The 17,307-nt window shown below is 51.8% G+C and overlaps 1 protein-coding gene across 2 annotated transcripts; it reads right to left on the reverse strand.

The window, feature by feature from the left end:
* Nucleotides 1-1,444: 1,444 nt before the first annotated feature.
* On the reverse strand, nucleotides 1,445-11,912 carry SNX27 (sorting nexin 27). 2 transcript variants are annotated; one of them, XM_075194016.1, is made up of 13 exons: nucleotides 11,555-11,912; nucleotides 7,292-7,523; nucleotides 6,842-7,034; nucleotides 5,917-5,981; nucleotides 5,728-5,832; nucleotides 5,569-5,647; nucleotides 5,056-5,219; nucleotides 4,878-4,967; nucleotides 4,386-4,535; nucleotides 4,177-4,305; nucleotides 3,977-4,036; nucleotides 3,845-3,893; nucleotides 1,445-3,318 (listed from the first exon to the last, which is right to left on the reverse strand). In XM_075194016.1, the coding sequence occupies exons 1-13, from the start codon at nucleotides 11,818-11,820 to the stop codon at nucleotides 3,278-3,280; spliced, it is 1,623 nt and encodes a 540-aa protein (XP_075050117.1). In that variant the 5' UTR covers nucleotides 11,821-11,912; the 3' UTR covers nucleotides 1,445-3,277. The 2 variants fall into 2 exon arrangements, with proteins under 2 accessions (XP_075050117.1, XP_075050116.1); XM_075194015.1 differs by having other exon boundaries at nucleotides 3,831-3,893; nucleotides 11,555-11,910.
* Nucleotides 11,913-17,307: the final 5,395 nt, after the last annotated feature.

Below are 17,307 nucleotides of genomic sequence, written 5' to 3' on the forward strand. Positions count from 1 at the left end.
ATTTACAGTGACATGTGCTTTCTTTAATTGGCCAAGGACCATACGCCCTGCCTTGCCTCACAAGTACCCTACGCCATATCCAGGACTGGAGTTTGTGAATGTAGACGTCGGCTGTTCCGGGCACTGTGCCCTCTCCCCCGTAACTTGCTATGAAAATCCACTATGTGTGGTTACACTGAACAGCAGATTCTCAGTCCTCCAGCGTGTAGGTCTCAGATTACCCCTAGACATTATCAGTGGTGTGTTCCTTGTAATGTTCATTATTACGCACCGAAAGGTCACAAATCAGTTATTTTGGTCTGATAATCAGGAGTGTAAAGAAATCACCCAAACAAACTGGTTTATCCGGATTCAGATGTTGATATATAAACGTCAACCGCTTCCAAAAATAGGTCTCCTAACAACCAAATAAAGAAGTTTCCTTGTGCCGGTAAATCCTCCTGAAAATTTGGCTGAGACACAAAAAATGGACGTGTATACGGGGAGCCGTGACTGCCCTGTGTGAGACACAAGTGTTGACAAGACAGGTAGTCAGTTCCTAAACGCTCCGACCGAACAGCCGAAACATGGTGACTGCTCGACCGACTGGCTCGGTGTTATAGACTAAAAGATTTATTTCACTTACAAATTGAGGATGTTGGTTTATAACAATTAGAGATTCCTTTCTACTTCATTCGGTTCCCTAAAGTATGCAAAGTAGAACTAAAGGATGCAAAACGCGTTGAGAATGGAAGGTTATAGTCAAACTAACATGGAAACAAGTGTTTGAGTATCTTCAAAGGATTTACTGCCTCAGATCTGTTTTCCGAGTAAGCTGTTTTCATGACACCAAATAAGACAGCGCAGTTGACCTTTCACTAGCCAAAAATAGCTTCCTGAAGTGTGCGGTGAACACACGTCACGACTTCCCGATCATGGCCTTATTTGTGTGGAGTTTGTATGTTCTCTCCATGTTTGTGTGGGTTTCCTCCAGGTGCTCCGGTTTCCTCCCACACTCCAAAAACATACTGGTAGGGTAATTGGCTGCTGACAAAATTAACCCTAGTCTGTGTGTGTTAGGGAATTTAGATTGTAAGCTCCAATGGACCAGGGACTTATGTGAATGACAAATATTCTCTGTACAACTCTCCACAATTGATGGAGCTATATAAATGCTGACGACGATGATTATATGTTGGAGACAGATTACATTCAATGAGAGGGCGTTTCGGAAATTCTAGTTTATATGCGCTTTAAGTAAGCATGTTTCAACATATATGTCCTTAAATGGCATGTGAAGCACGGAGGGCACTATTGTGTCAATTCCTAATTACACTTGGAACGTGGATCGGCCTTCACCCATTGCACCGAGGAGTCCCGCTACGTCATACGAGAGTCGGTATTACCAACACACCTCACTCTTATAAAGTTCTCACATCCAGTAAAGAAGTGACAGAAGCCGCAGTTATCTCATCAATAAATTGATTTATTTAAAAGAATATGTTACAATTAATTACACTAAGGTGACTTTTACTGAACGACATTAGAGTTGTTAGCTCCGAAACATGAAGTTAAAACACTGGTGAACACGCTCTTCTCTCTCCAACCTCTTCACATTGTTTATATCGCAAACATAAAAGATGTTTGCAAACAACCTAATAATGGTTAGTTTCTCAAAAAATAAATAAGAATAAAAAAAACAAAAAAACAAAAAAAAAACCCCCACACACACACACGAGGGAGTGTGGAAAACAGCTGTGAAGGATGAGGGGGCGAGATGAGAAAGTTCTATAGCGTCACTAGTCACGCTGCCTGCGGCTAATGGCTGGGTTTCCGTAGGTTGCGTTATTGCTGTCATGTCGGGGGTGGAGGCCACCGATGGAAGATTCGTTCCTGTCCGAGAACGAGGCAATGCCCAAAACGAACGACCACGTGCAGAGATTTCGTCTTGGGACACTCCAGACAGACGCTCCCCATCTCTAAACTCTGTGCGGAACTTTACGGGTCTCAAACAACCCTCATGAAATGCCTGGAAACGTGGGTCAACGATAGGTTACAGGGTTTTATATACAGAAACCACGAAGGCACTCAAACGTGTCATCGTTACTTGACCAATTGACCATCTTAAAGTGCGATTACAGACAGCTACTGTAGTATTCTGATCGGACATTCATGGTAATCGTCTCTACAGACTTAAAGACGCCCTCAGATCAGGCAGAGAGGGCACAACCTTTCCTGGAGCTTCTTCTATTTTATTACAAGCTGCTCCTGAGCCAAACTATTATAACCCGGGTGAAGAGCTACGACACCGTAAAACCCTTCGGCATTCTAGTTTGGCACATAAAGACAATTCTGTAGAAGATAGCGCTTCCTATTCACCAAAAATCATGACATTGCCTCGCTACGTTCCCCTCACCTCCACAGCAGGAATTATGAAATGTACTGCAGAATTAACCCTGTAGCCGACAGCACCTCAGGACAGCTTAACGGTTACCCCCACTTAGCCTTCTAGCGCCCCAAGACGGTGTCCCGGAGTCACATTTCCTACAAAACCTTGTACGAGAAAACTGTCTGGCTGCAAATACTGACAAGGGGAGAGGGGGTAAACAGCCCAGTCACCTCATCCCTGAAATAAGAGGGGAGAGGGGGAGGGGGACAGGCAGCCGAGCGCACAGCAGCGATTTTGGACACTTACTCATCGGATACAGGATCAATATGAAAAGTAGAAAGAGGTCTTTGTATATACAGGAGTACGTGCACTTGTAGTATGAGGCCCCTTCCCAAGGGAAATGGTAGAAAATCTGGAGAATGCAGGGCGGGATTCTGGAACGATGCGGTGTGTACAGACACAATACAACCGCAGATCCGCCCCCTGCGCTTATTCAGTGCGCGGCAGAACGGAGTCCGGCGAGAAGCTTTGTCTGAGGTGTCGGCCAGGTAGTAGTGTTAGAGGGGGGTACACATGCAGGAAGGAGAGCAGACTCAGGGGAGCGAGAGGGGACACACAACGGTGGGAGTCAAACTACAAAGCAATTGCGGGACTGATAATATCGGACGACGCAGTCGCTCATGAGATGGTTGGATGACACTGAAATGGATCCTCGTAACAGAGCTAATGCTTGGTGTGGAATGATTAACCCCTGCAATGCTGTACAAAACACCCAGAGCCCAGGGCTGAAGAGGTTAAACAATTCAGTCTATCTTCGTGACAATGAGATGCTGCCGAGCGGACACTGGGCTCCGCCAAGCCAGGAGTGGGGAGGGCCAGGTTCTGATCCGGGGAGGCCGCCGCTAGGTGCTAGTATCTTTGTGCTGCAGTCGTACAATCTGGAAGATGTTCTGTGGACAGAAGAGGGACAGTTACACACAGGAACAGGCAGACAGTGCACGTTACAGGGCATCCAATGCAATTATCAGGACAGAAAGACATTACTTGACAGGGGCGGCAAATGCTCAGCTGGGAGGGACAAAGTACAGGCCGCAGGGGAACGAAGGAACACAGCCAGGAGAGATGGGGTACAAACAGAAAAAGCAAGGGGCGAGGCACAGAAAGCAAGGGGCGAGGCACAGAAAGCAAGGGGCGAGGCACAGAAAGCAAGGGGCGAGGCACAGAAAGCAAGGGGCGAGGCACAGAAAGCAAGGGGCGAGAAGGAGAACATGGCAATGAGGAGAACACCGTATGGCGTGGCTGGTAAGGGGAGGAACAGGAACAGTAAAGAGGGGGAAGCTCTGCCGGGAGCAACGGGTAGGGAGTGACGGGCACGGTGAGTAGCACAGCAGGGGTACGGCGAGTGCCCGGTAAGAGGTGGCAGAGGGGGTGAAGGAGGTGCACAGCCGGGGGGACGTGTTACCTTGCTGCACGTACTGTCATTGGTGCAGTTCTTGTTGTCTTTATCTGTGGCCTCCTCTTCCACCTTGAGACATATTGAGAAGTCGTCAGTTATTGGGGTACAGGTCACACAGTGGGGGCTCAGGACTCTGATTATAACATAGTTACCTCTTTCCTCCACTTCAGCTCACAGAACACCCTCTCGAAGCATTCGTGCATGTAGTTAAACTGCAAGAGACGGGGCAAAAACGTCAGACAGTGAACGTGCCCGAGATCCGCTTCCCCTTCTACAAAACCAATGCACAGCACTCGCCAAATCCCACCCCCCCTCGGAGACCAGACCAACACACACAGCTGCCCATACTAACGTAGGGAGTGAAGATCTTCACCCATCGAGGCTTTTTCTCGCCCCGGGCGTATTCAAAGCAGAAAGCCATTCCCTCCTCGTCCGTGTCCCACCTCTGCATCTCGTCCCACTCAAAGGCAATGACCTGGTTCTGTAATAGTGAAGCGGGTAGTCAAAAATCACTGTATGCGTCACAAAGTATCAGCCCTAAGGTACAGCGCCCGCGCTCACCTCCAACTGCCCCTCCTCTGTGCAAGCCAGCAGTTTGAAATGCTTGATGCTTATAGCTGTAATTACATGGCCCTTCCGACGGGAATCACAGGAACAGTGTGGGAACATGATCTCGTTGTATCCCTCGCAGCTCCGTAACATGTTCAGGTACTGCAGGAAACCAGAAAGAAAGGCAAGAAATAAGAGTGCAGCGGATTCAGACATAAGGGGTGCAACAGAAGGAGCAACGGCCAAGACACTGCTCGAGAGCAAGGAGAGGAGATACGGCCAAGACACTGCTCGAGAGCAAGGATAGGAGCAACCTCCAAGACATTGCTCGAGAGCAAGGATAAGAGCAACCTCCAAGACACTGCTCGAGAGCAAGGATAGGAGCAACCTCCAAGACACTGCTCGAGAGCAAGGATAGGAGCAACCTCCAAGACACTGCTCGAGAGCAAGGAGAGGAGGTGAAAACTGAAGCTTGGAAACAATGGACAAGAGAAAAGTTCTCACCATCAACATCTTCCGCTGCTCACACAGTTTCTGTAGCTGGTAGGCTTGGTCATCTGCCTTTATATAACCTCTCTTCACGTCATCCACTGCCTGGAATCAGAAGACATACAAGGCATTATCTAACAGCCAAATTCATTTTAGAGCCCCATCCCATCCACTTGAACGTCTGGCTAGTTACCTGGTGGAAGAAATAAGAGACCGCCAAGTCATTGTCCTTCAACAGAGCCTCCTCAGACGTGGTGAAGAGCCACTTCCGGACAGTGAGGCAGGTCCCGGGCACAGCAGAGGTGTAGTTCTGTACATACAGCTTGTGGGGGAACTCGTTGGGTGCTAGCTTCCGGACTAAAAGAGAAGAGGACAACCTGTTCACCGACAAGTTGCCATGTTTGACTCATACTCAAGTATTTACAGTAGTGTGGGGGTATCTGTGATCATGAAGGTCTGACACTCAAGTGGCATCAACTGGGTGCCATACAGAGACTGGACAAAGCTCATTCTCCAGCACGAAGTCTACAGTGCCACCACCTTCAGTTAGTCTGGGATAAGGAACATTCGGACAAGACAAATGTAAATGAGCAAGTCCCTATGTACTACTACAGACTGGAGCGAGTGAGTGGTGTAGTATAATGGATCGGATGAGCTAACCTAGGAATATATATTACAGATCTATAATAAATCTTCTGGTACTGACCGAAGGAATGATTAATGACCTCAAACAATGCAAAGTAGTTTGCTGTGATTCCATCCATCCCGATCTTGGCAGCAAGGGCCTGTGGGTGAGAAATCAACGTGAGAGGGCACAGCAGGGTGGCTGGACGGAGGACCCCCATTAAGAAGACTGTCCCAGTACCTGGTACACCTGGTCTGTAGTGCTGTTCTTTTTCACCCGAACGGTGGCGGTGTTCTTGTCAGGTAACGCCACGCGTAGTTCCACATCAGACACCCCGTTGTAGTTCTGCGGTAAGCGGGGTCGTCAATTACATGTTGTCATGTTAGTTACATGCCAAAGGCCACGGGGGAGAGGGGTTTACGGCCTTACCTCATCAGACTCTGACAAAAACTCCTGCATGATGTCGCTCTCCCCGATGACTCGTATGGAACACACTGCACAGAAATAAGATGTCAGACCATACCTCCATCACCTCACCACTACTCCAGCTGCCTTTGGGTACAAGTTGTGCTCTGCGTTCACCGTACATGAATAGGGTTCATTAAATCACTACCTGGAACATACTCTTCGTACTCACAGTATGTGGACGGCAGTGTACTATAATTTGGTCCACCACAGGACTAGAGACACTTATGAGTAGTGCAGAGCAAGGAACTACAGCGGAAAGTAAAGTTTCCGATGAGTAATTGTCCTCAGAACATAAGGATTGTGACATTTACACCAAAACTCTACCATCTCATCGTTTAAGGTCACTACCCACCAAAACCTTGACATTGTCCTCTATCCAGCGACCACTCACACCTATCTTCATGTACTGCTCCACCTTGACACACCACACACCAATCTTGAGGTACTCTTGCATTTTGACCGACTGACCAGTCATACCTTACCTGGGAACTCCTCCAGCTTGACCCACTGACCACTCATACGTATCCTGAGGTACTCCTCCAGCTTCAACCACCACACACCAACCTCGAGATATGCCTCCAACTTGACCCACGACCACTGACACCCTGTCCTGAACCTTGACCATTCATACCCATCTTCAGGTACACCTCAACCTTAACCCACCAACCACTCGCACCTTCTCCAGGCACTCTTCCACCCTGACCACTCGCACCTTTTCCAGGTACTCCTCCACCTTGACCCACAACTTCTTCAAGTAGTCCTCTATCTGGACCCATCAACCAACGACACCTTCTAAAAGGTACTCCTCCATTACGACCATACGTCCACTTTGACCCACTAACTATTCACATCTATCTCGAAGTACTCCTCCACTTTGGCCACTCGCCTTTCTCTAGGTACTCCTCCAAGCCCCTCCGCCGAGCATCCAACTGCTGCTCCGATAATGAAAATGGCCACTTTCCCGGAAGCCGGGGAAAAGTGAAGTTGGCAAATTCTCGTTTCAAGTTCTGGTTGAGGATGGCAAACTCTCTGTATCGTTTGGAGCAGAGCTGCCTGCCGGCCATGTAGACATTATACACCTATTGGGGAACATACAATCAATAAGAATGGAGAACATGGGATATGCTCGGTTACAGGTAGACAATATGATATAGGATTTGAGAGCCAGGCAGGCAGTCAAGTCTATGATCCAGTAGGATCTTTTCAGGAGCCATGGAAGATGTGCAGCCATTGACATTAATGGAAAGGACATAGACACCAGTATTAACGCTTTCCACACATTGACTACCTGCCTCCCCCATCATCTGTAGTACACAGGTCCCATATCAAGTCTCACCACAAACTTCTCTGTGTTCTGCTCCACATGTTTATATGTGGGGATGGAGATGGGCACCGCTTGTTTCTCTGTGTAGTCGTAGAAAGACTGCCCCGAGGAGTCATCACTTGGGTCCAGGTTTTCGGCCTCATGTGGAGGTACAGACAGGACAGTGAGGACCAGCTCTTTCTCTCCTGCTCGAATTAGGTCTACCACCTGCTTGTGAGTTGCCCCTTCCACGTTCACACCATTCCTGAACAAGATACATGGGTCAGCTTCTGTTTACGGATGGTGGAATCGGGAGAGGAATAGACTCAATGGATTGGGGAGGAATGCTTTATAGGACAAAGAAGGGTTGCAGTCATCCAGCAGCAATATTAAAACAATTTTCAATTCACTTTTTTGACCTTAGATTTCCAAAATGTGAATTTTACTCGGCGTACCCAATAGGCCATCGAAGCTCCCAACTTTAAATTTGGTGTGGACGAACTTACAACATCAAGAAACACAAGTTTTTTTGAACCCTCCATGACCTTGAAATGTTAACTTCCTCAAACCAAGTCACGTGGTGCATCAAATTAAAGCCAACAAAATGGTTTTTGTTTTGTTGACATAACCAAACTGTCAGGCCAAAATAGAGGTTTTGCATACTCGCAAATGGAAAATTGTCAGCTTGCCTCTTATCTAGTCCTCTATCACATCATTCTTAATTCCTGTTCATAGTCTGTATCTTTGGTCAAATGCACAGTACCACTGCCCTTATTCCAAACGCTCAACAGAAGTACTTCCTCTCTATGTACGAACCGTGGCACAGTACCACTTCTACTACTAATCTGCAAATATATATAATCAGAAACTGCTCCTATTCTATGTATATATGGATAAATGCACAGTACAACTTCTTGTTCCCTACATCAGATGCAATTCTTAGTTATTATTACCTATTCTGTGAAAGGTAAGCATATTATTATAGTTACGATCCAAACATATGGAACATAAGCCTACCTCAGGAGGCCACCCTACCAAATGGTTCATCCACTACGCCTCATATGGACAGGTGGACTGCGTAGACAACGTACAACAGTCCCAACTTTCATAGTGTGTGATCCTCCCAGTCCCACTTTTTGCCTGAGTCTTACAAGACTGAGCTGCAATAAAGCCAGATTGTTGCAGCTCAGTCACACACTTCCTTCCTCTGTCCGAGAGGTCACCCAGCCCACAATCAGGACGTCTTGCAAAACGCATCCGACGGGCTATGGGGCTGCACTAAGGACCCCACCTCGGTATACTTCACACTCCCCAAGTTGCTCAATAACATGAATAGAGAGCAAGAAATTCGGATTAGCTCTGGTGAAATAGGGAACTCCATTATCAATATGCAGGAAAAGGAAAAACATTAAACAGGAACTACACCCAGAGTCCGTGCCGAAATCTCTTCGGCCATTCCCCGACACATCCTGTGATATTTATAGGCTGAAGTCACCCAGCATCGGGGCAGGGAGCAGCCATCCTGCAGTTGTGTAAAGAGTTAACCATTAATACAACCTACAAATCACAAGGTGCAGAGACCAGGTCTACCAGAGGCTGTCTGTCTGCTGGGGAACTACAAGTACCAGCATGTCCAGAATGAGGGGTATCCACACAGAACATGCCACAGGATAAGGCATTACACACACACAACAGGAACACACGGGTAGTAAGAGCAGGGTGATAGATGTAGCAGGGGGAGATGGAACAGATCACTTTCTAGTCCAGATTTTGAGGTAGGGTCAGAGGACAGTAGTACATATTATGTTGGGGGCTTTGGGGTCCCTGATGAAAGGACTCAGCAGGTGACTGGACAGTTAATTAATTAAAGGGAACTAATAGACGCCCACAGGGTGCAAAGTACAGGCCTGTACTGTCACATCGTTTACAGCGCCAGCATGTCCTGTGATTCCTCCAGGGTGGAATATAGGGTCACTGACACCCCCATCAGTCACAGAGACACCCCATGTCGGGTCACTTACACCCCCATCAGTCACAAGGACACCCTATGTCTGGTCACCGACACCCCCATCAGTCACAGAGACACCCCATGTCGGGTCACTGACACCCCCATCAGTCACAGAGACACCCCATGTCGGGTCACTGACACCCCCATCAGTCACAGAGACACCCCATGTCGGGTCACTTACACCCCCATCAGTCACAAGGACACCCTATGTCTGGTCACCGACACCCCCATCAGTCACAGAGACACCCCATGTCGGGTCACTGACACCCCCATCAGTCACAGAGACACCCCATGTCGGGTCACTGACAGCCCCATCAGTCACAGAGACACCCCATGTCGGGTCACTTACACCCCCATCAGTCACAGAGACACCCCATGTCGGGTCACTGACACCCCCATCAGTCACAGAGACACCCCATGTCGGGTCACTTACACCCCCATCAGTCACAAGGACACCCTATGTCTGGTCACCGACACCCCCATCAGTCACAGAGACACCCCATGTCGGGTCACTGACACCCCCATCAGTCACAGAGACACCCCATGTCGGGTCACTGACACCCCCATCAGTCACAGAGACACCCCATGTCGGGTCACTTACACCCCCATCAGTCACAAGGACACCCTATGTCTGGTCACCGACACCCCCATCAGTCACAGAGACACCCCATGTCGGGTCACTGACACCCCCATCAGTCACAGAGACACCCCATGTCGGGTCACTGACACCCCCATCAGTCACAGAGACACCCCATGTCGGGTCACTGACACCCCCATCAGTCACAGAGACACCCCATGTCGGGTCACTGACACCCCCATCAGTCACAGAGACACCCCATGTCGGGTCACTTACACCCCCATCAGTCACAAGGACACCCTATGTCTGGTCACCGACACCCCCATCAGTCACAGAGACACCCCATGTCGGGTCACTGACACCCCCATCAGTCACAGAGACACCCCATGTCGGGTCACTGACACCCCCATCAGTCACAGAGACACCCCATGTCGGGTCACTTACACCCCCATCAGTCACAGAGACACCCCATGTCGGGTCACTGACACCCCCATCAGTCACAGAGACACCCCATGTCGGGTCACTGACACCCCCATCAGTCACAAGGACACCCCATGTCGGGTCACTGACAGCCCCATCAGTCACAGAGACACCCCATGTCGGGTCACTGACACCCCCATCAGTCACAGAGACACCCCATGTCGGGTCACTGACACCCCCATCAGTCACAAGAACACCCCATGTCGGGTCACTGACAGCCCCATCAGTCACAAGGACACCCCATGTCGGGTCACTGACAGCCCCAGCACCCCATCAGTCAGAGGGACACCCCCTATGTGGTCACTGACACCCCCAGCACCCCATCAGTCACAAGGACACCCCATGTCTGGTCACTGACACCCCCAGCACCCCATCAGTCACAAGGACACCCCATGTCTGGTCACTGACACCCCCAGCACCCCATCAGTCACAAGGACAACCCATGTCGGGTCACTGACACCCCCATCAGTCACAAGGACACCCCATGTCAGGTCACTGACACCCCCATCAGTCACAAGGACAACCCATGTCGGGTCACTGACACCCCCAGCACCCCATCAGTCACAGGGACACCCCCTATGTGGTCACTGACACCCCCAGCACCCCATCAGTCACAGGGACACCCCCTATGTGGTCACTGACACCCCCAGCACCCCATCAGTCACAAGGACACCCCCTATGTGGTCACTGACACCCCAGGAACCTGACACACGGGTACTCACACCCCCAGGACACCCCAGCACCCCCTGACACCCGGTATCGGGTCACTGACACCCCCAGGACACCCCAGCACCCCCTGACACCCGGTATCGGGTCACTGACACCCCAGCACCCCCTCACACCCGGGCTCGGGTCACTGACACCCCAGCACCCCCTCACACCCGGGCTCGGGTCACTGACACCCCAGCACCCCCTCACACCCGGGCTCGGGTCACTGACACCCCCAGGACACCCCAGCACCCCCGGGCTCGGGTACTCACACCCCCAGGACACCCGGTATCGGGTGACTGACACCCCCAGGACACCCCAGCACCCCCTCACACCCGGTATCGGGTCACTGACACCCCCAGGACACCCCAGCACCCCCTGACACCCGGGCTCGGATACTCACACCCCCAGGACACCCGGTATCGGGTGACTGACACCCCCAGGACACCCCAGCATCCCCTCACACCCGGTATCGGGTCACTGACACCCCAGCACCCCCTCACACCCGGGCTCGGGTACTCACACCTCCAGGATACGGTCCCCCTTGCGGATCCCGGCTCGGTCGGCGGCTCCCCCGGGCAGCACGGCGCTGACATGCTGGAGCGGGGCGTATAACTCGCCGTTGATGCTCCGGAGCTGGCCGCCCTCGCTCACCTGACCCCGCACGTTAAACCCGTAGCCGGACTCAGACTTCACTATCCGGACCACCCGCGGGCCCCCCACCGGGGTGTAGACTGGGCCCCCGCCCCCGTTCCGCTGGCTCGAGTGGATCCCGTCCTCGTCCGCCATCTTTCCACAGACCGGGAGGAGCGAGGCGGGCGAGAGTCACGGGACCGGCGCATCACCCGCGGGGCATGCCGGGAGATGTAGTGCGTACGGCTGTCACACGGGAGGGGGCGGAGCCCGCATCGCTCAGCCAACCGCAGCCCGAGCGCGAGACGCTCAGACCAACCAGAACGACGGAGAGAGCCAACCAATGGCTGCTCTGACAGGGGGAGGCGACAGCCAATCAGAGGCAGGGAGGAGGTGGAGCCGCGCCGAGGGCGGTAAATAGGGGGCGCGAGGCGACGTCACGTGACAGGTGTGAGAGAGAGAGAGAGAGAGAAAGAGGCGGGAGAATGTGTCTGACAGGATCAGGTGGACATGGGGGCAGCCCCCGGGTAGGTGTGTGACCCAGGATTATTATATATGGTGGAGGGTACAAGGAGAGAGGGATGGGCTCCAAACTGTCCCCAGGGGACATGTGTGTTCTCCAGGGAGGGATGTCGTGGGCAGCCTGGTGACGTACAGCGCTCTGGGTCGGTGTCCCCTCCCCTTTTACGGCGTGACCACACCCGCTGTCCGGGCGGACATGTTGGGGCGCGCCACATGGACCGAGCATAGTGACAGGATGGACCTCCTATGTCGCCCTGTCTGTTGTTGCTCGGCTCCGGCTTGTCTTGCCACCGTCCTCTTTCTTTATCCCATATGTGCCCTCTAAGCGCAGTAGGAGGAGCCTGCTGCCACCACTAGGCTCCATCGGCACCTAGAACCGGTTCCTTCTGGGTAACTCTCGCTGCTAGTGTACCGCCTCGCTGGGCACCTGGCTAGTGTACCGCCTCGCTGGGCACCTGGCTAGTGTACCCCCTCGCTGGGCACCTGGCTAGTGTACCCCCTCGCTGGGCACCTGGCTAGTGTACCCCCTCGCTGGGCACCTGGCTAGTGTACCCCCTCGCTGGGCACCTGGCTAGTGTACCCCCTCGCTGGGCACCTGGCTAGTGTACCCCCTCGCTGGGCACCTGGCTAGTGTACCCCCTTGCTGGGCACCTGGCTAGTGTACCTCCTCGCTGGGCACCTGGCTAGTGTACCCCTTTCCTGGGCACCTAGGCTGGTACCCCTGACCTCCTCCTCCAGATAAGGGTGCTGTGGATGGTTCCCCCCTGGCCTATCACACTGACCAGAGCCGCAGGTAGCGGGCAGAGCGGTGGTACTGGGTGCCAACCTCAGAACAGCCGCATAACGGATTAGATTGGTCTGATCTGTAGGTCACAGGAATTACAGCAGGTAGGTAGGTGTCAAAGCAGGATCAGTGATGTTTTAGTAGCACAAATAGTCCTGATAAGGACATTAAACTCCAGTATGTGGTACTAGTGATCTTTACAAATGAACTGATACATTACAACAGGGGTTGGCGACCCTTGGCACGCTGACCACTTCTGTCTGGTGCTGAAGCTGCGTCAGTAAAGCAGCCAATGACGACCAAAAACAGCTGTACACGTGCAGAAGCTCTGTTTCGACCTTTACTGAAGCAGCTCCCGGGTTTTCTGGAGGAAGAAGCGTCACCAAAAGTAAGTAAGAGCAGCAAATTATGGGGCACATCTAATTGGTATACTATGAATAGGGGGGATAACAGTGGCATACTATGAATTGGGATGACAGCTATGTCATGATATGATTCGGGGACACAACTATGACGCATGATATGAATTTGGGGCTGAACCATGTGACATAATACAAATTGAGGGCACCACTGTGTGGCATACAATGAACGTTTGTGCCATTACTATTAATGGGATATTAGCATCATAAAATAAGATATCGATATCTGAAAAAGTGTTGGTCACTCACATGAATAGACTTAATTAGCACGGGACCCGTTCCTCACAGAGTTGGAGAAACAAATTCCCTCCAAAATCCCTTAATACATGACCAATATAAAAAAATGCATTTACATTCCCAGCCCTCGGCCCTCAACCATTAACGGCACTGCACTACTGTTACTAACCAGCACCCATACATTAAGTATATACATTTAAATTAATATGCATTCCCTTTAACACATTTTAAGATCCCCCAGCACTGGGGACCCTCTCGGCATTAGAGCACATTTGAAGATGGACCTGGCCACACCCGCATCATCCAGTATACTGCCCAGCGCTCTGACCCGGCATCATCCAGTATACTGCCCAGCGCTCTGACCCGGCATCATCCAGTATACTGCCCAGCGCTCTGACCCGGCATCATCCAGTATACTGCCCAGCGCTCTGACCCGGCATCATCCAGTATACTGCCCAGCGCTCTGACCCGGCATCATCCAGTATACTGTCCTGCACTCTGACCCGGCATCATCCAGTAAGCTGTCCAGCGCTCTGACCCGGCATCATCCAGTATCCTGGCCAGCGCTCTGACCCGGCATCATCCAGTATACTGGCCAGCGCTCTGACCCGGCATCATCCAGTATACTGCCCAGGGCTCTGACCCGGCATCATCCAGTATACTGCCCAGGGCTCTGACCCGGCATCATCCAGTATACTGCCCAGGGCTCTGACCCGGCATCATCCAGTATACTGCCCAGGGCTCTGACCCGCCATCATCCAGTATACTGTCCAGCGCTCTGACACGGCATCATCCAGTATACTGTCCAGCGCTCTGACCCGGCATCATCCAGTATCCTGGCCAGCGCTCTGACCCGGCATCATCCAGTATACTGCCCAGCGCTCTGACCCGGCATCATCCAGTATACTGTCCAGCGCTCTGACCCGGCATCATCCAGTATACTGCCCAGCGCTCTGACCCGGCATCATCCAGTATACTGCCCAGCGCTCTGACCCGGCATCATCCAGTATACTGCCCAGCGCTCTGACCCGGCATCATCCAGTATACTGCCCAGCGCTCTGACCCGGCATCATCCAGTATACTGCCCAGCGCTCTGACCCGGCATCATCCAGTATACTGTCCTGCACTCTGACCCGGCATCATCCAGTAAGCTGTCCAGCGCTCTGACCCGGCATCATCCAGTATCCTGGCCAGCGCTCTGACCCGGCATCATCCAGTATACTGGCCAGCGCTCTGACCCGGCATCATCCAGTATACTGCCCAGGGCTCTGACCCGGCATCATCCAGTATACTGCCCAGGGCTCTGACCCGGCATCATCCAGTATACTGCCCAGGGCTCTGACCCGGCATCATCCAGTATACTGTCCAGCGCTCTGACACGGCATCATCCAGTATACTGTCCAGCGCTCTGACCCGGCATCATCCAGTATCCTGGCCAGCGCTCTGACCCGGCATCATCCAGTATCCTGGCCAGCGCTCTGACCCGGCATCATCCAGTATCCTGGCCAGCGCTCTGACCCGGCATCATCCAGTATACTGTCCAGCGCTCTGACCCGGCATCATCCAGTATCCTGGCCAGCGCTCTGACCCGGCATCATCCAGTATACTGGCCAGCGCTCTGACCCGGCATCATCCAGTATCCTGGCCAGCGCTCTGACCCGGCATCATCCAGTATCCTGGCCAGCGCTCTGACCCGGCATCATCCAGTATGCTGTCCAGCGCTCTGACCCGGCATCATCCAGTATGCTGTCCAGCGCTCTGACCCGGCATCATCCAGTATGCTGTCCAGCGCTCTGACCCGGCATCATCCAGTATGCTGTCCAGCGCTCTGACCCGGCATCATCCAGTATGCTGTCCAGCGCTCTGACCCGGCATCATTCAGTATACTGTCCAGCGCTCTGACCCGGCATCATCCAGTATACTGTCCAGCGCTCTGACCCGGCATCATCCAGTATACTGCCCAGCGCTCTGACCCGGCATCATCCAGTATACTGCCCAGCGCTCTGACCCGGCATCATCCAGTATACTGTCCAGGGCTCTGACCCGGCATCATCCAGTATACTGTCCAGCGCTCTGACCCGGCATCATCCAGTATACTGCCCAGGGCTCTGACCCGGCATCATCCAGTATACTGTCCAGCGCTCTGACCCGGCATCATCCAGTATACTGGCCAGCGCTCTGACCGGGCATCATCCAGTATACTGCCCAGCGCTCTGACCCGGCATCATCCAGTATACTGCCCAGCGCTCTGACCCGGCATCATCCAGTATACTGTCCAGCGCTCTGACCCGGCATCATCCAGTATCCTGGCCAGCGCTCTGACCCGGCATCATCCAGTATACTGTCCAGCGCTCTGACCCGGCATCATCCAGTATACTGTCCAGCGCTCTGACCCGGCATCATCCAGTATACTGTCCAGCGCTCTGACCCACCATCATCCAGTATACTGTCCAGCGCTCTGACCCACCATCATCCAGTATACTGTCCAGCGCTCTGACCCACCATCATCCAGTATACTGTCCAGCGCTCTGACCCGGCATCATCCAGTATACTGTCCAGCGCTCTGACCCGGCATCATCCAGTATACTGCCCAGCGCTCTGACCCGGCATCATCCAGTATTCTGTCCAGCTCTCTGACCCGGCATCATCCAGTATGCTGTCCAGCGCTCTGACCCACCATCATCCAATATACTGTCCAGCGCTCTAACCCGGCATCATCCAGTATACTGGCCAGCGCTCTGACCTGCCATCATCCAGCAGTGCCTGACTCGGCCTTTTATGAAGCCCGGTACTCCCATGATCCTCTGCGTTCTTGGTGTCCTACCTTCAGTTACATTTTGGCAGAACACGATTAATTTGGACTTACCTTATTATTGGTATTTGTGATTTATATAATTTCAATATCCAGACGACATCCACTGGAATCATTTAGAATGGTTACACAATACCACATCATCTTCAGAAATCAGCCAAATTGACCTCGCAGAGTATGTCAGAGACGCTGTACATCATTTCATGACTAAGGCTAAACACACTAATAACGTTTTACAAGATTTACCTTCAGATCTGTGATCTTCATGTCATAACCATTAGCAGAAAAGATCCTGACTGCACACTCCATAAAGATCTATGGACACTGCCGGTCGTGAGTGCATACAGTGTAGAATTGGAGAGACATCGTTGAACAAGATTTTTTTAGTCCCGTTTAAAGATCAACTCAAACGATACGATGAGCTTTGGAAAGATTATCGTTGGAGTATTCACACTAATGCCAGATCGGGCCAAACAGTCGTTTATCGTGTGATTGGGCCAATAAATCTGCTGAAAAACCTGTAGTGTGTACCCAGCCTAACTAAGATTGGTTTTGTTTCGTCTTTTTTGGAGAAAAGTGTAGCTCCATGCACACCTCCTCATGAATGTGTTGTAGCACTGGCTGAGATAGAATCCCATGCTTTACCCTTCATCCTGTATAATAGTCAGGTGTGGTCCGGGTAAAATGCTGTCATTCTCCTCCCTTACACAAACTGCCATAAATATTAATATGGTATACATTGTAAAATATAAATACTTATATTGTGTTTATTATTAAATTGGCCAATAAAGCAGCATCCACCCATTTTAGACGTTTACAGCAAGAACATTTGCATAATTGTATTACTACATTTGGCTGCTGCCTCCGTC

Source organism: Mixophyes fleayi, unplaced genomic scaffold (genome assembly GCF_038048845.1).
Source record: "Mixophyes fleayi isolate aMixFle1 unplaced genomic scaffold, aMixFle1.hap1 Scaffold_147, whole genome shotgun sequence".
Classification (NCBI taxonomy): Eukaryota; Metazoa; Chordata; class Amphibia; order Anura; family Limnodynastidae; genus Mixophyes; species Mixophyes fleayi.